This window comes from Haliotis rubra, unplaced genomic scaffold, assembly GCF_003918875.1.
Source record: "Haliotis rubra isolate DU_JTF1 unplaced genomic scaffold, ASM391887v1 Scf14, whole genome shotgun sequence".
Lineage (NCBI taxonomy): Eukaryota > Metazoa > Mollusca > Gastropoda > Lepetellida > Haliotidae > Haliotis > Haliotis rubra.
Window position 1 is genome coordinate 1,790,879 of NW_025765336.1, and position 23,596 is coordinate 1,814,474.

The 23,596-nt window shown below is 46.0% G+C and overlaps 1 protein-coding gene across 1 annotated transcript; it reads right to left on the bottom strand.

Moving 5' to 3' along the window:
• Window positions 1-3,949: 3,949 nt before the first annotated feature.
• On the bottom strand, window positions 3,950-23,387 carry LOC124268709 (aldose reductase-related protein 2-like). Its single transcript, XM_046703700.1, has 10 exons — window positions 23,235-23,387; window positions 13,780-13,947; window positions 13,065-13,181; window positions 11,319-11,396; window positions 10,766-10,882; window positions 9,498-9,604; window positions 8,709-8,790; window positions 7,640-7,723; window positions 7,091-7,173; window positions 3,950-4,075 (listed from the first exon to the last, which is right to left on the bottom strand). The coding sequence occupies exons 1-10, from the start codon at window positions 23,313-23,315 to the stop codon at window positions 4,033-4,035; spliced, it is 960 nt and encodes a 319-aa protein (XP_046559656.1). The 5' UTR covers window positions 23,316-23,387; the 3' UTR covers window positions 3,950-4,032.
• Between the last annotated feature and the right edge of the window lie 209 nt (window positions 23,388-23,596).

Below are 23,596 nucleotides of genomic sequence, written 5' to 3' on the forward strand. Positions count from 1 at the left end.
GTATGTCTCTCTGTGGTGATACAAGGGCAGGCCTAGGTCCCCAGTACCCAATGTGTGTCTCTCTGTGGTGATACAAGGGCAGGCCTAGATCCCCAGTACCCAATGTGTGTCTCTCTGTGGTGATACAAGGGGGCAGGCCTAGATCCCCAGTAGTACCCAATGTGTGTCTCTCTGTGGTGATACAAGGGCAGGCCTAGGTCCCCAGTACCCAATGTGTGTGTCTCTCTGTGGTGATACAAGGGCAGGCCTAGATCCCCAGTACCCAATGTGTGTCTCTCTGTGGTGATACAAGGGCAGGACTAGATCCCCAGTACCCAATGTGTGTCTCTCTGTGTGATGATACAAGGGTGTCTCATGTGTGATACAGGGGGCAGGCCCTAGGTCCCCAGTACCCAATGTGTGTCTCTCTGTGGTGATACAAGGGCAGGACTAGGATCCCCAGTACCCAATGTGTGTCTCTCTCTGTGGTGATACAGGGGCAGGACTAGATCCCCAGTACCCAATGTGTGTCTCTCTGTGATGATACAGGGCAATCCTAGGTCCCCAGTACCCAATGTGTGTCTCTCTGTGATGATACAGATACAGGGGCAGGCCTAGGTCCCAAGTACCCAATGTGTGTCTCTCTGTGGTGATACAAGGGCAGGCCTAGGTCCCCAGTACCCAATGTGTGTGTGTCTCTGTGGTGATACAAGGGCAGGCCTAGGTCCCCAGTACCCAATGTGTGTGTCTCTCTGTGGTGATACAGGGCAGGCCTAGATCCCCAGTACCCTATGTATGTCTCTCTGTTGTGATACAAGGGCAGGCCTAGGTCCCCAGTACCCAATGTGTGTCTCTCTGTGGTGATACAAGGGCAGGACTAGATCCCCAGTACCCAATGTGTGTCTCTCTGTGGTGATACAGGGCAGGACTAGATCCCCAGTACCCAATGTGTGTCCATCTGTGATGATACAGGGCAGGCCTAGGTCCCCAGTACCCAATGTGTGCCTCTCTGTGATGATACAGGGGCAGGTCTAGGTCCCCAGTACCCAATGTGTGTCTCTCTGTGGTGATACAAGGGCAGGCCTAGGTCCCCAGTACCCAATGTGTGTCTCTCTGTGATGATACAGGGCAGGCCTAGGTCCCCAGTACCCAATGTGTGTCTCTCTGTGGTGATACAGGGCAGGCCTAGGTCCCCAGTACCCAATGTGTGTCTCTCTGTGATGATACAAGGGCAGGCCTAGGTCCCCAGTACCCAATGTGTGTCTCATCTGTGATGATACAAGGGCAGGCCTAGGTCCCCAGTACCCAATGTGTGTCCTCTGTGATGATACAAGGGCAGGCCTAGGTCCCCAGTACCCAATGTGTGTCCATCTGTGGTGATACAGGGTAGGCCTAGGTCCCCAGTACCCAATGTATGTCCATCTGTGGTGATACAGGGCAGGCCTAGATCCCCAGTACCCTATGTATGTCTCTCTGTGGTGATACAGGGCAGGACTAGGTCTACCCTATGTATTTACTTGTGAAAGGTAGGGTCATAATGATACTATGCCTGACGTCCTTACCTTTGGGTATTTGACACGCCATCAAACACAGTGTCTGACTACACGCCATCAAACACAGTGTCTGACTACACGCCATCAACCACAGTTTCTGACTACATGTCATCAACCACAGTGTCTGACTACACGCCATCAACCACAGTGTCTGACTACACGCCATCAACCACAGTGTCTGACTACACGCCATCAACCACAGTGTCTGACCACATGCCATCAACCACAGTGTCTGACTACACGCCATCAACCACAGTGTCTGACTACACGCCATCAACCACAGTGTCTGACTACACGCCATCAAACACAGTGTCTGACTACATGCCATCAACCACAGTGTCTGACTACACGCCATCAACCACAGTGTCTGACTACATGCCATCAACCACAGTGTCTGACTACACGCCATCAACCACAGTGTCTGACTACACGCCATCAACCACAGTGTCTGACTACACGCCATCAACCACAGTGTCTGACTACACGCCATGAGCCACAGTGTCTGACTACACGCCATCAACCACAGTGTCTGACTGACTACGCCATGAGCCACAGTGTCTGACTACACGCCATCAACCACAGTGTCTGACTTCACGCCATCAACCACAGTGTCTGACTACACGCCATCAACCACAGTGTCTGACTACACGCCATCAACCACAGTGTCTGACTACACGCCATCAACCACAGTGTCTGACTACACGCCGTCAACCACAGTGTCTGACTACACGCCATCAACCACAGTGTCTGACTACACGCCATCAACCACAGTGGCATCTGACTACACGCCGTCAACCACAGTGTCTGATTACACGCCATCAACCACAGTGTCTGACTACACGCCATCAACCACAGTTTCTGACTACATGCCATCAACCACAGTGTCTGACTACACGCCATCAAACACAGTGTCTGACTACACGCCGTCAACCACAGTGTCTGACTACACGCCATCAGCCACAGTGTCTGACTACACGCCATCAACCAGTGTCTGACTACACGCCATCAACCACAGTGTCTGACTACACGCCATCAACCACAGTGTCTGACTACACGCCATCAACCACAGTGTCTGACTACACGCCATCAACCACAGTGTCTGACTACACGCCGCCAACCACAGTGTCTGACTACACGCCATCAACCACAGTGTCTGACTACACGCCATCAACCACAGTGTCTGACTACACGCCATCAACCACAGTGTCTGACTACACGCCATCAACCACAGTGTCTGACTACACGCCATCAACCACAGTTTCTGACTACACGCCATGAGCCACAGTGTCTGACTACACGCCATCAACCACAGTGTCTGACTACATGCCATCAACCACAGTGTCTGACTACACGCCATCAACCACAGTGTCTGACTACACGCCATCAACCACAGTGTCTGATCAACACACCATCAACCACAGTGTCTGACTACACGCCATCAACCACAGTGTCTGACTACACGCCATGAGCCACAGTGTCTGACTACACGCCGTCAACCACAGTGTCCGACTTGACTACACGCCATCAACCACAGTGTCTGACTACATCGCCATCTACGCCACCACGGTGTCTGACTACACGCCATCAACCACAGTGTCTGACTACACGCCATCAAACACAGTGTCTGACTACATGCCGTCAACCACAGTGTCTGACTACACGCCATCAACCACAGTGTCTGACTACACGCCATCAACCACAGTGTCTGACTACGCCGTCAACCACAGTGTCTGACTACACGCCATCAACCACAGTGTCTGACTACACGCCATGAGCCACAGTGTCTGACTACACGCCATGAGCCACAGTGTCTGACTACATGCCATGAGCCACAGTGTCTGACTACACGCCATCAACCACAGTGTCTGACTACACGCCATCAACCACAGTGTCTGACTACACGCCATCAACCACAGTGTCTGACTACACGCCATCAACCACAGTTTCACATGCCATACCACAGTGTCTGACCATCAACCACCAGTGTCTGACTACACGCCATGAGCCACAGTGTCTGACTACACGCCATGAGCCACAGTGTCTGACTACACGCCATCAACCACAGTGTCTGACTACACGCCATCAACCACAGTGTCTGACTACACGCCATGAGCCACAGTGTCTGACTACACGCCATGAGCCACAGTGTCTGACAACATCAGCCACCATGAACCACAGTGTCTGACTACGCCACGCCATGAGCCACAGTTTCTGACTACACGCCGTCAGCCACAGTGACTGCAGTGTCATGAGCCACACTGCTTTCAACTACCCCGCATGACCACAAGCCGCAAACCACTGTGTCTTTACCACAGAGTCAATTTAATCACCACTTACAACCGTAAGTGGCTGGGTACTTGGACTCGTGGTTCCCAAGGGGTTGTTTGCCATGCATGAACAACGCAATTAATCCTTCAGGCATCTAACAGTTTATTTCATGCAATATTCATGTCTTATACACACGTTTGACCTGAGTGTAAGCAAGTAGTATCCTTTCGCTTCAGAAGGGGATCTTAAATGGATACTCAGGATGATCGATCGTTCTGAAACAACAATGATCAACATTAGTCAGTGTAATTGAGAATACAGTGAAATACGGTTGTGTCGAAGGAACCCACGTTAACACTTCGAGTTATCCGAAGTTCGACACAACCATAAAATCCTTACTAAATAAGGAATACGCAGGACTCAGCTTGTACGTCGAGACAAAAGTAAGTTGTACAATACAAGTTCGACACAAAAGTGTTTGACTATATATGGTGTAGGGCCTGAGAGTCTCGCGAGGCGCTACTTCCAGTTCTAAGCTGGTTCCCGGCTCCCTTTGTGCGCGCCAACTAGCGATATGCGAAACTAGGTTACTTCCGGTACCAGACTTCCGGTGACAAGCGTATATTCAAGAACCAGTTCTAGTTCCAGATTGCACGACCGCCAAATATGACATTACTAGACCGGACCAAGTGTGCAACCATGCTAGGCTGTCACAGCTGTTGACACTTGACAGTCGTAATAGTTGGGTAATATGGGGATGGATAGATCGGAAATTCCTGCAAGGATTATCGGCTCCTTACTGTCAACTGACAACCATGAGACCATTCGAAAAGGTATGAAACTTTGTTTGTCACCAGAAGTACCAAGTACTCGCGTAGTGCCGTAATCTACTTACGGGCCCTGTTGTGTTGTTTGATGGATATCATGTAATTTCATTTCTTGTCAACGCCACAATATAGCTGGAATATTGCTGAGTGCGGCGTAAAACTAAACTCACTCGCTCACTCATTATTTTTCAGAGAATCCAACGGTCTGATTTGCTGGTCGCAAAGGTCAACTGCGACGTGACAAGCAAGTGGCGTCACACGTAGCATTATGACGTTATAATATCAGCTTAGGTCTGTCAATGGATTTGTATTGTCTGTTATACGACGGTGACAAGCAAGTGGCGTCACACGTAGCATTATGGCGTTATAATACCAGCTTAGGTCTGTCAGTGGATCTGTATTGTTTGTTATAGGACGGTGACAAAGCAAGTGGCGTCACGTAGCATTATGCATAATACCAGCGTGTCATAATACCAGCTTAGGTCTGTCAGTGGATCTGTATTGTTTGTTATAGGACTGGTGACAACAAGCAAGTGGCGTCACACGTAGCATTATGACGTATAATACCAGCTTAGGTCTGTCAGTGGATCTGTATTGTTTGTTATAGGACGGTGACAAGCAAGTGGCGTCACACGTAGCATTATGGCGTTATAATACCAGCTTAGGTCTGTCAGTGGATCTGTATTGTTTGTTATAGGACGGTGACAAGCAAGTGGCGTCACACGTAGCATTATGACGTATAATACCAGCTTAGGTCTGTCAGTGGATCTGTATTGTTTGTTATAGGACGGTGACAAGCAAATGGCGTCACACGTAGCATTATGGCGTTATAATACCAGCTTAGGTCTGTCAGTGGATCTGTATTGTTTGTTATAGGACGGTGACAAGCAAGTGGCGTCACACGTAGCATTATGGCGTTATAATACCAGCTTAGGTCTGTCAGTGGATCTGTATTGTTTGTTATAGGGGGGCGGTGGGGTAGCCTAGTGGTTAAAGCGTTGGCTCGTCACGCCGAAGGCCCGGGTTCGATTCCCCACATGGGCACAATGTGTTAAGCCCATTTCTGGTGTCCCCCGCCGTGATATTGCTGGAATATTGCTAAAAGCGGCGTAAAACTAAACTCAGTCAGTCAGTCAGTGTTATAGGACGGTGACAAGCAAGTGGCGTCACACGTAGCATTATGGCGTTATAATACCAGCTTAGGTCTGTCAGTGGATCTGTATTGTTTGTTATAGGACGGTGACAAGCCTGTCAGAGATTCGCAAGTGGCGTCACACGTAGCATTATGGCGTTATAATACCAGCTTAGGTCTGTCAGTGGATCTGTATTGTTTGTTATAGGACGGTGACAAGCAAGTGGCGTCACACGTAGCATTATGGCGTTATAATACCAGCTTAGGTCTGTCAGTGGATCTGTATTGTTTGTTATAGGACGGTGACAAGCAAGTGGCGTCACACGTAGCATTATGACGTTATAATACCAGCTTAGGTCTGTCAGTGGATCTGTATTGTTTGTTATAGGACGGTGACAAGCCTGTCAGAGATTCTTTAATAAAGCAGGTACAGCAAGATGCATCTGCTACCGAACTGATGAATATAACCATGACCTTTCCCAGTGACCTTTTCACACTGAATATGACCTCAATCTTTTCCACGTGTTTATGGCGCATAGTGAAGTATAACATGATTACATGTAAACATTTTTGGAAAACATTATCAAGTTACATAATGGCATGAGTTGATGCAAGGACTACACTGGTCCATTTAGAAAGTGATCAAATGTAACATATCATATGATATGTTATACATATTTGGCATTACACTTTCTCTGTAAAGTAGAAATTCTAGTACTATATTGAGATGAGTCGCATACGGGACTCGAACTCACACTCTCAGAGTATCTATGTACATTTGTAAAATAGCATGGATGCAAAGTTTGGCAAAATTGGTTCTGGAAAACAAGCGATTCCAAACTTTCTACCGATAAAAATGCATGTGTATACCACTGCTCAACAACCAGTAATGATGATGTCGGCTAAACGACTACTTTTACCTGATTGGCCGATACCACGGTGTTACATTATTAAGCTGAAAGATGCCAGATGGTGCTTTGTTGTCAACGGATTTCTGAGCGTCAGTTATTAAATAAGAAGTATGTAACCGTGATAGTTTATTAATTCAGATCTAAGAATTTTTCAAAAAGATTTTGCGAATATGCAGTCAAAAAGCTTTAAACATCAGAGGGCGCTTTGAGGATTTACAATGTGTGAAGTAGTTTTAATGTTATTTAATGTTATTTAAATCACGTGGAGATTTGACAGTTCGGTCGGTTGACGTATTCTCGCATTCGTTGTCCATATATCATTAGTTGTTCTTTAATAAGTATGTTGTGAATATCAATACTCTCTTAATACACAGTGACTATTTCAGGGTACAAGCGAGGTGTTACAAATGTGATACTCACATGTCCTGTTCATAGACACGGAAATCTCTGTTCAGACTGAACAGTTGCTTCATCTCAGCCTCTGACAGCTCGAAGTCGAACAACTGAAATATACAAACATAACGGTAAAGTTACAGTCACCAGAAGCAGCCTGAAGTTAGCAGCCGGTTCGTGTTTCGTTATTCGTCTTTCGAATAACGAATAACGTGCTAGCAGAGGGTTCGTTATTCAAACGCTTTAAATGGAATATCTATAGTAGCTCTGTCATATATATACATTGATACTCATGTAATAAGAGATTGCGGGTTCCATTCACAGGTGTACCAATGAGCATGAGGTGTTTGATTATTCAGAACTTCTTGATAACGAAAACTGGGTTCGTTATTCAATGTATGCTCATCAATTCTATAAAATGTAAGATAAATATAGCCTACCATATTTCCAGAGGGTGTCAGTCAGTTTACTTGGTCGAGCCAGTGTTGAATTACAGACGTCCTAACAGTAGTTGTCCATAAAGCGGGTTTCCGGTTTACCTGTGTCCGCAGTGATCGGTTTTGTGGTATGGCCTACCTGAAAGTTCTCCTTGATCCTGGAGGGCGTGACGCTCTTTGGAACGATGGCCAATCCCCGCTGGAGGAGGAACCTCAGACACACCTGAACCGTTATAGAATACAATGTCTCAACATGATCTGCTAATGTTAGTTGATAACACAAGACGATACTTCACTACACAGCATTAATACTGAGTGAGTGAGTGAGTGCGTGCGTACGTGAGTGAGTGAGTGATGTTTAACGCGGCAATCAGCAATGTATGCTACAAGGCGACGGTCTGGACCAGACAATCCAGTGATAGACAGCAAGAGCATCCATCTATGCAATTGGGAACTATGAATTTATTTTAAAGTTCAATCAAACAAACGAAATACTTTTATCACTTAATACACAACTGTGGATTGGTATCAAAGACGTCCTGTCTTTCAAAAAAGACAAATCTTACTTTTTCGGCACAAATGTAGAACGTTTCGTAATGATTTGGGTCAGGTGGTTGCAAATTCAAACAATAGATTGACTTGGTCGATATCTCCAGATAATATCGGGAAATATAAAAATATTGTCTATAATGAGAAAGCTTAATAACTTTAACATGTTTATGGACGTGCGTTTTCATGAATTTGTATAGGTGATTAACAAATTGAAGCTATGCAACTTGCCAATAATTCATTGACTTCAATATGATATGGTGTCATTAATTCTCTATACAATGTTAGTCGAAAACTTGGAATGCTGGAAGCTGAGACGGATTTCGGAAGTCTGCGGGTTTTATACACGCAAATTTACCAGTGCAAAAAGATAAATGAAAAAATAGGCTCTGGCCAAAGTTTTGGGTCGGGTGGTAATGAGAAACGAAAAATTATTTTTATGTGTCCTAATCAGGAACAAGAATCGCTGAAATGAAACCCAATTTCACCTCACCTTGAGGGGAACGACACGAAATGGTCAACGACTAGTTAGAATTGTTTGGAGCAACACCAACACATTTCTCTCTTATGAATGCCAATTCCGATACATTATTAAAGTATCACATTTAATGCTCCGTGGTTGTCAAGACAACAAGGGTGCCATGAACGATGCTTCAGACCTGGGCAGGGGTTTTTCCTTTGGCGGCAGCGATTTCTTTCAAGATTGGCTGCTCGAATAGCAATGGGTCGTCACTTTTCTTCCTGGAAATGAATATTTGGAAGGAAACATGACCAAAGGCAGAAAAGAAATATGGAATATAGAGAAATGTTTGCAGTACACAGACATTTTAGTTTAGATACAATCAGCGTAGTGTCTTAACGTCAACGTCAAATATGACGTCCCGAATGAGTGACAGAACTGTTAAAGAAACATAGTTTTATGAAATGATACACAACGATCATTTATTGTTGGTATTTGGGTTGTAGTGTATCCTCGCTTGTGATTCATCCCTTGTCTGCAAAGAATTTATTCTAGTCCATCCTGGGTGGGTAAAAGGGAAGGTGTCGTCAATGCCATGTCGAAAGGTTTGTGTTTTCTATCCTTTGTATGTGAGGGCTGGGATGTGGTCTATCCTTTGTATGTAAGGGGTGGAGTGTTGTCTATCTCTGTATGTAAGGGTGAGATGTTGTGTATCTCTGTATGTAAGGGTGGGATGCTGTGTATCCTCTGTATGTAAGGGTGGGATGTTGTGTATCCTCTGTATGTAAGGGTGGGATGTGTCTATCCTCTGTATGTAAGGGTGGGATGCTGTGTATCCTCTGTATGTAAGGGTGGGATGTTGTGTATCCTCTGTATGTAAGGGTGGGATGTGGTCTATCCCCTGTATGTAAGGCCTTGGGCGTTGTTTGTCCCCTCAATGAAATTGGGTTTCTGCAGTATCTATTACGAGTATATAGGATGGTATTACCATGGCCTGTTGGGGTTCCCGAACGGAGCGTAGGCAGTGACAGTCAGTCCCCGTTCTCGGCAGAAGTCAATCAGCTTTACGTTACTGAAGAATGGGTTCACCTCGATCTGGAATGAAACACAAGGTAAAGATGACAACCCCTTTACACGACCATTTTCAAGGACTTATTATCATAAAAATACTGCCACAGAAGATGTCAATATCCGCTGATGACGGGAGTACTTATATAAATACATCTTTGATTGAACGCTTTCAACAAAAATATAAACAACTTGATTATTTTTTACTAAGGGACAATCAATATTTTATAGGAGTTTACGGCGATATTAAGGGATGCCATGGGCACTGACACTAGGAAAGGAGGTGACGACAGTGGTGGTCTATTTCATGAAAAAGTTGTTGTTTTTAAATAAATAAATTTGAAATATTATAAATTGGAACATTGGACAGTGGGAGGAGATGACGATGGGAGGGGATGGAATGGGGAGGCTGACGTGGGGGGAGGAGAGGGATGGTGGTTGGAGGATGGGGAGTAATGGGGAGGAATCTTACACAAAGTCATATTCACACTTGCATATGACAATTACAGTTGTAGTTGTCTTTAAAAGGCAAGAATTCACCCATGTTCGACAATACTTTGGCCTATATTATATATATTGGGGCACATGCACTCATTTTAGCTTCCTATTGATGCAATGAAAGAATCATCATCCCTTATGACTTGCCTGTAATCGATAATTGAAACTTCGAGGCGAACAGCTTTCAAACAGAGAACACTTGCCATATATGGAATGTAAACAATTGCTCCGTACATCGAAAACTGTCGCACGCGGTGCTGTCGGTGTTTGCCGAACTGGTTTCAGTCACAACTTGTGATATTCGTAAAAAAACATTCTAAGGGACATAACTCTATGGGGTTCGCATGAAATATTTTTCGGCCGGTAGAGGGCTCGAGAGTTGATTTAATTCAACGTTACATTAATTCATTCGAACTTTATAATTGTATATTTTAATGTAAATACATAATTTTGGGGGGAATAAATTATATGATACCTTCCCTGAGGGCAGATAGTATTATTAAGATTAATGCATTATTTATTTTTAGAGAAGAGTGGTGTGAAATAGTGCCTTTAAGTTGACTGTGCGTCACCGTGGACGTACGTCTCGTTTTTACTGAAAGAAACACATCAATCAATTGAGTGTGTGTGTGTGTGTGTGCGTGTGTGTGCGTGCGTGCGTGCGTGCGTGTGTGTTTGTGCGTGTGTTACCTGGATGTTGCATGGCTTGATCCGAGCCCCATCTATGACTCTCTGCACCTGTTGGCTGTTGAAGTTCGAGATACCGATATTCTTTGCCAGCCCTGCATCCACCGCGTCTTCCATCCCCTGGGTGGGAGGGTGGTGCAGTGTTACATGGGTACAGAGTTTCGCTGATATATAGTTACCATGACACAGTTCTACAGTTCAGTGACAGCATCACCTAGTTACAGTGTTATAGATCTACATATGCAGTTACTAAGTTGATATTCTACGGCTACTGAGGTCGTGGTACAGTGTTGTTGAGTGACAGTGCGTCAATCAATGTTCCAGGTAAGCATAGTTACATCACTTTGCCGTACTAGGAGCATCATTACCCAGCGCTATCCAGATAGCGATATCAGATATTGCTTGGCAATATCCAGCACTACCAAGCTTAACTTAGCAATACCCAGCATTGCCTACCAACATGAGCGCTATAGAGTACTGCCCAGAACTATCCAGCACCACAGAGCACTATCCACCACTACCCAGCACTATCCAGCACTAGAACTACCGCACCAACCTTCCATGTGTCCAAGAGATCATGGAAAGCGAAGATATGTTTGCCGTTTTCGTCTTGGGGGAAGTTTTCGTCGCCTTCCTAAAATGTAAACAAAAGCAGCTGCAGAAATAATCACAAAATAATTAAAAATGGGAGATTCACAGTAAATATAGGTAGGTATACCGCCAGCACGACCACTAACACTACAATCCACCACGGCTACCATTTAGTCTACTATCACCACTACTATCCAGTCTACCAACGCCACTACCATTTAGTCTATCACCACCACCGCTACCATTTAGTCTACTATCACCACTACTATCCAGTCTACCACCGCCACTGCCACTAGTATGCAGTGTACCACCACCACACCACCATTCAAATCCAGTGTAACACCACCACTACAATCCAATCTACCACCACAATACCATCCAGTCTACCACGACCACTACCATCCAGTCTACCACGACTACTACCATCCAGTCCACCAACCACCACCACTACCATCCAGTCCACCACCACGACTACCATCCAGTCCACCACAATACCAGAAAGTCTACCACGACCACTACCATCCAGTCCACCACCACCACCACTACCATCCAGTCTACCACCACCACCACTACCATCCAGTCCACCACCACCACTACCATCCAGTCCACCACCACCACCACTACCATCCAGTCTAGCACCACCACTACCATCCAGTCTACCACCACCACTACCATCCAGTCTATCACCACCACCATTAAGTCTACCACCACTACTACCATCAAGTCTACCACCACTACCATCCAGTCTACCACCACCACCACCATCCAGTCTACCACGACCACCACCATCCAGTCCACCACGACCACTACCATCCAGTCTACCACGTCCACTACCATCCAGTCCACCACCACCACTACCATCAAGTCTACCACGTCCACTACCATCAAGTCTACCACCACCACCATCCAGTCTACCACCGCTACTACCATCCAGTCTATCACCACCCATCCAGACTCATCAAGTCTACCACCGCTACCATACCATCCATCAAGTCTATCACCACCACCATCAAGTCCACCACCACGACCACTACCATCCAGTCTACCACCACCACCATCCAGTCTACCACCGCTACTACCATCCAGTCTATCACCACCATCATCAAGTCTACCACCGCTACTACCATCCAGTCTATCACCACCACCATCAAGTCCACCACCACCACTACCATCAAGTCTACCACCACCACCACAGTCTACCATTAAGTCTCACCACCACATCAGTCTACCACCGCTACTACCATCCAGTCTATCACCACCACCATCAAGTCTACCACCACCACTACCATCCAGTCTATCACCACCACCATCCAGTCCACCACGACCACTACCATCCAGTCTACCACGTCCACTACCATCCAGTCTACCACCACCACCATCCAGTCTACCACCGCTACTACCATCCAGTCTATCACCACCACCATCAAGTCTACCACCACCACCACTACCACCATCAAGTCCACCACCACCACTACCATCCAGTCTACCATCACCACCACCCAGTCTACCACGACCACTACCTACAAGTCTACCACGACCACTACCATCCAGTCTATCACCACCACCACCAAGTCTACCACCACTACTACCATCCAGTCTACCCCCACACTACAATTTACCGTTCAGTCACTGCTTTGCCTGGTCCAGAGTCGACTATTCACATGACGGAGGGACATCTGATATATTGCTGCGGTGTTAATTACCAACTGACCTTTAAGGATGTGGGCCAGTGGATAAGGTACAGGTCAAGGTAGTCCAGCTTGAGGTTCACGAGGGCCTTCTTCAGCTGCTCTGTGACGGCGCCGCGTCTGTGAGCGGTGTCCCATAGCTACATCACAGGAACAAAGCATTAGTGCCCCGAGAGCACCGGCACACTGCAATCCGGTCACTATTTGACCTACGTTGGTATTACTCTATAAAGAGATGGCAAAATGGTATGTCCGCACAGGTTGGAGGTCAGCGAATAACCCAAATAATATATTCCCGTTGTTACGATATTTACACAAAAAGTTATGGATCACGAACATTTTGGGGGATTTGTAATGAAAGTGAATACTCTGTTTTTACGACAAACAAATATCACCAAAAATATTCAAGATCCTTAAGTGATTTGTTATGAAGTATATATCTACATGATATCTTTGGGGTTTCTGTAGACATGTTCTCACCGTGAACATTACTTTACAGCGGCGGATACAGCTTTTTGAGAAAGGGGGTGCACACTATTGAGAAAAGGAGGGGTGCACATTTCATTTTCACCCGCGTTTCAATGGTCATTTAACAAACCTTCAGCACAAAAAGGGGGGTGCGCACCCCTGCCACCCCCTCTGGATCCGCCTATGCTTTACATTACGTTACTAGAATACAAAATATCAACCATAACTGTGTGTTTTGTTTGATTTACAAAACATGTCGACCTAGTCTACCTTGGTGGTGACAAACAAGTCACCTCTCGCCACGGTGCCATCTTTGATTTTAGCCTCTATTCCTTCACCAACTTCATGCTCGTTAGCATACGCCCACGCACAGTCGATGTGTCTGTATCCTTCCGCGATGGCAGCTTTGACCGCCTCACAGACCGCACCAGGTGGCGCCTGAAACATTCAATCATCAAAATGTAGTGTAACAGTGAGGTGTAACGGTGTAGTGTAACAGTGTATGGTAACAGTGTAACAGTTAGGATGCAGTCATCAATATATCAGTCGTGGTGTAACAGTCGTGTTAGAGTAGGATGCAGTCATCAGTATGTCAGTCTTGTTACAGTAGGATGCAGTCATCAATATATCAGTCGTGTTAGAGTGGGATGCAGTAATCAATATGTCAGTCTTGTTAGAGTGGGATGCAGTTATCAGTATGTCAGCCTTGTTAGAGTGGAATGCAGTCATTAATGTGTCAGCCGTGTTACAGTAGGATGCAGTCATTAATGTGTCTGCCTTGTTACAGTAGGATGCAGTCATTAATGTGTCTGCCTTGTTAGAGTGGGATGCAGTCATTAATGTGTCAGCCTTGTTACAGTGGGATGCAGTCATTAATGTGTCAGCCTTGTTACAGTGGGATGCAGTCATCAGTGTGTCTGTTTTGTTACAGTAAGATGCAGTCATAAGTATGTCTGCCTTGTTACAGTGGGATGCAGTCATCAGTATGTTAGTCTTGTTACACTAGGATGCGGTCATTAATGTGTCAGCCTTGTTACAGTGGGATGCAGTCATCAGTATGCCTGTCTTGTTACAGTAGGATGCAGTCATCAGTATGTCTGCCTTGTTACAGTGGGATGCAGTCATCAGTATGTCTGCCTTGTTGCAGTGAGATGCAGTCATCAGTATGTCTGCCTTGTTACAGTGGGATGCAGTTATCAGTATGTCACTCTTGTTACACTAGGATGCAGTCATCAATGTGTCAGCCTTGTTACAGTAGGATGCAGTCATTAATGCGTCTGCCTTGTTAGTTGGATGCAGTCATCAGTATGTCTGCCTTGTTACAGTGGGAGGCAGTCATCATTATTTCTTCCTTGTTACAGTGGGATGCAGTCATCAGTATGTCTGCCTTGTTACAGTGGGATGCAGTTATCAGTATGTCAGTCTTGTTACAGAAGGATGCAGTCATTAATGTGTCAGCCTTGTTACAGTAGGATGCAGTCATTAATGTGTCTGCCTTGTTACAGTAGGATGCAGTCATCAGTATGTCTGCATTGTTACAGTGGGATGCAGTCATCAGTATGTCTGCCTTGTTACAGTGGGATGCAGTTATCAGTATGTCAGCCTTGTTACAGTGGGATGCAGTCATAAGTATCTCTGCATTGTTACAGTGGGATGCAGTCATCAGTATGTCAGCCTTGTTACAGTGGGATGCAGTTATCAGTATGTCTGCCTTGTTACAGTGGGGTGCAGTCATCAGTATGTCAGCCTTGTTACAGTGGGATGCAGTTATCAGTATGTCTGCCTTGTTACAGTGGGGTGCAGTCATCAGTATGTCAGCCTTGTTACAGTGGGATGCAGTTATTAGTATGTCTGCCTTGTTACGGTGGGATGCAGTTATCAGTATGTCAGTCTTGTTACAGTAGCATGCAGTCATTAATTTGTCAGTCTTGTTACAGTGAGATGCAGTCATGAATGTGTCAGCCTTGTTACAGTGGGATGCAGTCATTAATGTGTCAGTCTTGTTACACTAGGATGCAGTTATTAATGTGTCAGCCTTGTTACAGTAGGATGCAGTCATCAGTGTGTCTGCTTTGTTACAGTGGGAAGCAGTCATCAATATATCAGTCTTGTTAGAGTGGGATGCAGTTATCAGTTTATCAGTCTTGTTACAGTGGGATGCAGTCATTAGTATGTCAGTCCTTTTAGAGTGGGATGCAGTCATCAGTATGTCAGTCTTGTTACAGTAGGATGGAGTCATTAGTATGTCAGTCTTGTTACAGTAGGATGCAGTCATCAGTATGTCAGTCTTGTTACAGTAGGATGCAGGCATTAGTATATCAGTCTTGTTACAGTAGGATGCAGTCATTAGTATGTCAGTCTTGTTACAGTAGGATGCAGGCATTAGTATATCAGTCTTGTTACTGTAGGATGCAGTCATTAGTATGTCAGTCTTGTTACAGTAGGATGCAGTCATTAGTATATCAGTCTTGTTACAGTAGGATACAGTCATTAGTATGTCAGTCTTGTTACAGTAGGATGCAGGCATTAGTATATCAGTCTTGTTACAGTAGGATGCAGTCATAAATATGTCAGCCTTGTTACAGTAGGATGCAGTCTTCAGAACATCAGTCTTGTTAGAGTGGGATGCAGTCATCAGTATGTCAGTTTTGTTACAGTAGGATGCAGTAATCAATATGTGAGTCTTGTTACAGTAGGATGCAGTCATCCGTATGTCAGCCTTGTTACAGTAGGATGCAGTCTTCAGAATATCACACTTGTTAGAGTGGGATGCAGTCATCAATACATCAGTCTTGTTAGAGTGGGATGGAGTCATCAGTATGTCAGCCTTGTAAAAGTAGGATGCAGTCATCAGTATCTGTCTTGTTACAGTGTCAGTCATCCTTCTGTAAAAGTAGGATGCAGTCATCAGTATGTCTGTTACAGTTGTTAGCCTGTGGGATGCAGTATATCCGTATGTCTGTTACTTGTTACAGTGGGATGCAGTCATCAGTATGTCTGCCTTGTTACAGTAGTTACAGATGCAGTCATCAATATGTCTGCCTTGTTACAGTGGGATGCAGTCATCAGTATGCCAGCCTTGTTACAGTAGGATGCAGTCATCAGTATGTCAGTCTTGTAAGAGTGGGATGCAGTCATCAATATGTCAGCCCTGTTACAGTAGGATGTAGTCATTAATGTGTCAGCTGTGTGACTGTAGGATCAGCCTTGTTACAGCAGTCATCAAATATGTCAGTCTTGTTACAGTAGGATGCAGTCATCATCTTGTGTCAGTCTTGTTACAGGGATGCAGTCATTAGTATGTCAGTCTTGTTACAGTAGGATGCAGTCATCAGTATGCCAGTCTTGTTACAGTAGGATGCAGTCATCAGTATGCCAGTCTTGTTACAGTAGGATGCAGTCATTAGTATGCCAGTCTTGTTACAGTAGGATGCAGTCATCAGTATATCAGTCTTGTTACAGTGGGATGCAGTCATCAGTCATCATGTCACCTATGGGTTACAGACTTGGGTTGGATTTGAAACTGAACTGAATTTTAGGGCTGGGACGATACACCATGTTACGATACGATACATATCGCGATATTTTACCTGCGATACGATGCGTATCACGATACATACACCTTGAAAGAATGACATGGTATCAAGATTTAAAATGATTTATTTCAAGGTATTTGTGTTTAACAATAACACTATTGTAATACACAAACAAGTAACTCTATCATACTTGCGTATTTTTCTCTAAATAAGTACTGTAACATGTTTACGATTTGAAAAAAAAGTTGTGCCCCGTTTTGTATCGATACACCAGTCCACACGATACGATAGCTGTATCAAACTTAAACTTATCAACTCATAAACGTAATGTGATGAATAAGTGGGAAAAAATTACAGTGCACTGTTTGTGGACACGTCCCCTTCAGGTCAAAGCGACCCACACCTGACACACGTGCGCCAGGCACTGGATGACAAGAGTGTGCCATGCGACGTTACACCTGACACTAGTGACCTGGACAAACCCATCTCGCTGGCTGAGGTTGAGGCAGCTGTTGCTCGTGCAAAACGAGCCTGAAGAAGCGATCGTGTATTGACATTCTCTTTAGGTTGTTTACATCTTGTTATGACAACAGTAATTGTCCGGATGTTTTGCGTTCAAGCATTATTAATCCAATACCTAAACCAGATAATGACCCCAGAGATCCTTGGGTTGTAGAGGTATATCGCTCATTCCTGTACCATGCAAACTTTACTGTGATATTTTAAACACTCGTTTAAGTAACTGGTTGAAATATAATGATGTTTTAGCAGATGAACAGAATGGTTTCCGTGCTAAACGTAGTACCACTGAACATATTTATTGTCTTAACTCTGTCATTAGTAACAGAAAGTCAACACGCCAGTCTACATTTGTTCGTTTTATTGATATACGAAAAGCTATTGACAAAGTAAACCGTGATTGCCTGTGGTATAAGCTTAGACAAATTGGGATTCAGGGTAGATTCCTCGACGCTATACAAGCAATATATGCTAACACTTGGTCTAGCGTCCGTGTCAACAACTTTCTTACAAACCCATTTCCAGTTATATCTGGTCTCCGTCAAGGCTTCGTGATGTCGCCGACGCTGTTTTCACTGTATATTAATGACTTAGTAGATGAAATTAACAGTCTGTCATGTGGTATTAGAATAGGCGACCTTATGCTTAGTACGTTACTGTACGCAGATGACATAGCTCTCCTTGCACCCGACGAACTCTGTTTAAAGCGACTGCTAGATTGTGTGGCTGACTGGTGCTCTCGATGGAGGTTGTCTGTTAACATTGGTAAAACGAAAGTTATCCATTTCCGTCCTGTGTCTATGAACAGGTCTCAACGTACGTTTACCATTGGTGATAGTATCATAGAGTATAGCCATGCATACAAATACCTGGGCCTTTGGTTCCACGAACATATTGACTGGAGCGTTACAGCTAAAGAACTTGCTAAGTCTGCTAGCCGTGCTTTGGGCGTTATAATTTGTAAGTTTAAAACCGTTGGCGTTGGCCTATGATGTTTTTAATACCTTGTTCGACAATTTAGTCCAGCCTATTTTATCTTATGGGTCAGCTATTTGGGGCACCCGGTAATTCAGCTGTATAAATGCCATCAGAAACCGTGCCTGTAGGTTCTTTTTAGGTGTTAAAATGGGTGAAATGGGCTGGTGTTCTGCCTTTACCAAACATAAAGTTGAAATTGTGAGATTTTGGCATAAGCTGCATTTTAACAGTCATAGTACAATACTCAATGCCATTAACAGATGGTCTACTAAGTTCAGAAAATCATGGTATAATAATGTTCTGTCACTACTTAGTTCTTTACAGCTCCCAGTCACTGATGTAAACAGCATGTCTCGGTCAGATCTCAAGTCTGTGCAGGAATGGCTCTTAACGTTAGACTATAGGGAATGACTCTCAGAGCTGTGGAATGACAGGGGACAAGTGAATGGTAACAAATTACGCACATTTCGTCTATTTAAGCAACATCTTTTTACAGAGAGCTACGTCAACACTATTTGGACAGATCGCAACGTTGTATATTTGCAAAATTCCGTTGTGGTACATTACCTTTACAGGTCGAACTAGGCAGATTTAAACGACCTAAGACCCCTTTGGAAGAACGCATTTGCAGTAAATGCAACAGCAATGAAGTCGAGGTTGAAATTCACTTCTTGGCATGTTGTAGTATTTATTCGGATATCAGATATGACTTATGGAACGCTGTCACACAGTATACCCTTCCTTTATTACCCAGTACACCCCTGTTGACCAGGTCACTCTCATTATGCAAGATAACCAGTTTATTAAACAAGTAGCCGTTTTACTCCTACGCATGTTAAGGCGTCGTCAACTCACAAGTTAACCTACCTCTTCACTATTTACCTTCATCTTGTTGTTGTCCTAACGTCGGGGACCAACTTAACAATCCTAGCAACATTACGCTATTTTAATACTACACTGTTCCACCAACTATAGCTGTTAGCAATTTATTATCAAATTTTAACTTCTGTTTTTAAATGCAATATAGTGTCTCATAGGCCGTATTGGCCGGGCGTTGTACTCTATTTTATGCCAATATTTTATGATGTTTTTTATTATGAACATCATGTGGCACTTTAATAAACAATCTTCTTCTTAAATGTATCGCGATGCATCGATGCATCGGTGAATCGTCTCAGCCCTAGAACTGATATTGAAAAATCTACTTAAATCAACATCAGACAGCACAACGTTGAAACAATGGTTGACTTCAACGAAGGTGGGATACAGTTTTGTTTGAATCTGAAACTGAGCTGACGTTGAAATGTCGACTTTAAATTTTTATGATTTCGCAATCGCACTCAACCAGATACCGTTGCTATGGCTACATCCATAACCATGATAAAGAACTATTTCTTTTATCGAAAACTGCTCAGTGAGTGATTGTGTTAACCACGCGCATGCTGGCCTTGCATATCTTTGTCCCATCGAGATAACTCGGATAGATAGGAAAAGAAGATAGCGCGCTCACACTATGAGCAAGTCAACAGATACACATATATTGAACTGGGAAGAAAAAAAGACCACATTCACCGAGGACCGTGTCTGTGATGAATGCTCAGTCCTTTGGGATGAAAACCCCCACTATTTGCTGTCTTGTAGTAAATATTCAGTTATTTAAATCCCTTTCTATCGAAGATAATCAATCTGAAAATCTTATCGATTTCAAACAGTGACAACTCCTGTCATCCAAATCTCTGAATTTCTGTTTTGACAAAAATGTCGAATGTATGTGTGCGTGCGTGCGTGCGTGCGTGTGTGCATGTTAGGTCATTTTTAAATATATGTTGAAACCAATGTCTTATATCACGTTATTTCGACACGCTAATTCTGAATCAGTGTTGAAACATCAACACATCACCCCGCCTACTCTTACCTCCAACTTGACCTACGTCCCGAACCCCTGCATCATGACATCACACTCCCCCTCTTACCTCCCACTCGACCCACGTCCCAAACCCCTGCCTCATCACATCACCCTAGCCCCTCTTACCTCCCACTCGACCCACGTCCCAAACCCCTGCCTCATCACCCTCCCCCTCTTACCTCCCACTCGACCCACGTCCCAAACCCCTGCCTCATCACTCTCCCCTCTTACCTCCCACTCGACCCACGTCCCCAACCCCTGCCTCATCACATTCACCGAGGACCGTGCCTGTGATCAATGCTCAGTCCCTTAGGATGAAAAAACACTATTTGCTGTCTTGTAGTAAATATTCAGTTATTTAAATCCCTTTCCATCGAAGATAATCAATCTGAAAATCTTATCGACTTCAAACAGTGACAACGCCTGTCACCCTAATCTCTGAATTTCTGTTTTGACAAAAATGTTGAATGTATGTGTGCGTGCGTGCGTGCGTGCGTGTGTGTGCATGTTAGGTCATTTTTAAATATATGTTAAAACCAATGTCTTATTTCACGTTATTTCGACACGCTAATTCTGAATCAGTATTGAAACATCAACACATCACCCCGCCTACTCTTACCTCCAACTCGATCCACGTCCCAAATCCCTGCCTCATGACATCACCCTCCCCCTCTTACCTCCCACTCGACCCACGTCCCAAGCCCCTGCCTCATCACATCACCCTCCCCCTCTTACCTCCCACTCGACCCACGTCCCAAACCCCTGCCTCATCACTCTCCCCTCTTACCTCCCACTCGACCCACGTCCAAACCCCTGCCTCATCACTCTCCCCTCTTACCTCCCACTCGACCCACGTCCCAAACCCCTGCCTCATCACTCTCCCCCCTCTTACCTCCCACTCGACCCACGTCCCAAACCCCTGCCTCATCACTCTCCCCTCTTACCTCCCACTCGACCCACGTCCCAAACCCCTGCCTCATCACATCACCCTCCCTCTTACCTCCCCCTCACTCGAACCACGTCCAAACCCCCTGCCTCATAACATCACCCTCCCTCTTACCTCCCACTCGACCCACGTCCGAAACCCCTGCCTCATCACATCACCCTCCCCTCTTACCTCCCACTCTCGACCCACGTCCAAACCCCTGCCTCATCACATCACCCTCCCCCTCTTACCTCCCACCCCTTCTTACGTCCCACTCGACCCACGTCCCAAACCCCTGCCTCATCACTCCTCCCTCTCTACTCCCACTCTCGACCCACGTCCCAAACCCCCTTGCCTCATCACATCACTCCTACCCTCTTACTCTCCCACTCGACCCACGTCCAAACCCCCTGCCTCATCACATCCCTCCCCCTCTTTACCTCCCCTCGACCCACGTCCCGACCCCTTTGCTCTTATAACATCACCCTCCCCTCTTACTCTCCCACTCGACCCACGTCCTAAACCCCTGCCTCATCACATCACCCTCCCCTCTTACCTCCCACTCTCGACCCACGTCCAAACCCCTGCCTCACCACATCACCCCCCCCCCTCTTACCTCCCACTCGACCCACGTCCTGACCCCTTGCCTCATAACATCACCCTCCCCTCTTACCTCCCACTCGACCCACGTCCAAACCCCTGCCTCATCACCCTCACCTCTTACCTCCCACTCGACCCATGTCCCAAACCTCTGCCTCATCACATCACTCCTCTCCTCTTACCTCCCACTCGACCCACGTCCCAAACCCCTTGCCTCATCACATCACCCTACTACCTCTTACCTCCCACTGACCCACGTCCAAACCCCCCTGCCTCATCACATCCCTCTCCCCCTCTTACCTCCCTCGACCCACGTCCTGACCCCTTGCCTTATAACATCACTCCTCCCCTCTACCTCCCACTCTGACCCACGTCCTAAACCCCTGCCTCATCACATCACCCTCCCCTCTTACCTCCCACTCGACCCACGTCCAAACCCCCTGCCTCACCACATCACCTCCCCTCTCTACTCTCCCACTCGACCCACGTCCTGACCCTTGCCTCATAACATCACTCTCCCTGCTTACCTCCCACTCGACCCACGTCCAAACCCCTGCCCTCATCACCCTCCCCCTCTTACCTCCCACTCGACCCACGTCCCAAACCCTGCCTCATCACATCACCCTCCCCTCTTACCTCCCACTCGACCCACGTCCCGAACCCCTGCCTCATCACATCGACCTCCCTCTTACCTCCCACTCGACCCACGTCGCGAACCCCTGCCTCATCACATCCCCTCCCCCTTCTACCTCCCACTCGACCCACGTCCCAAACCCCTGCCTCATCATCACCCTCCCTGCTTACCTCCCACTCGACCCACGTCCAAACCCCTGCCTCATCACCTCCCTCCCCCTCTTACCTCCCACTCTGACCCACGTCCCAAACCCCTGCCTCATCACATCACCCTCCCTCTCTTACCTCCCACTCGACCCACGTCGCGAACCCCTGCCTCATCACATCACCCCTCTCCCTCTTACCTCCCACTCGACCCACGTCCCAAACCCCTGCCTCATCACATCACCCTCCCCTCTTACTTCCTCCCACAGGACTCACGTCCAAACCCCCTGCCTCATCACATCACCCTCCCCTCTTACCTCCCACTCGACCCACGTTCCGACCCCTTGCCTCATCACCCTCCCCTCTTACCCCCCACACGACCCACGTTCCAAACCCCTTCCTCATCACATCACCCTCCCCCTCTTACCCACAACTCGACCCAAGCCCCGTACCCTGCCTCATCACATCCCCCTCCCTCTCTTACCTCCCACACGGTCCACGTCCCGCACCCCACGGATGGAATCTTGGCACCCCCGGGCAAAGTGACCGTCTTAGAAACCGACATTGTTATAACTGACACCCACTGCTCTTATCTGCCTGAATGACTGTCTCTTGAGAATGACCTCCTGCCTTGACCTCACCAAACTGGGTCATGTTATCTGACTCTGCGCAAGACTGAAATATAGATGTTCCACCTACAGTGGCATTAAACTGAATAGTCTACTAAATATACAATAAGAAATATACATGTGAATAGAAATGCTGCATATTTCAGATAACATGCCTGCACTTTGAAAAGCATACTCTGATTGTGTCTATAAACACGCCCACGAGTACAGATGCTGT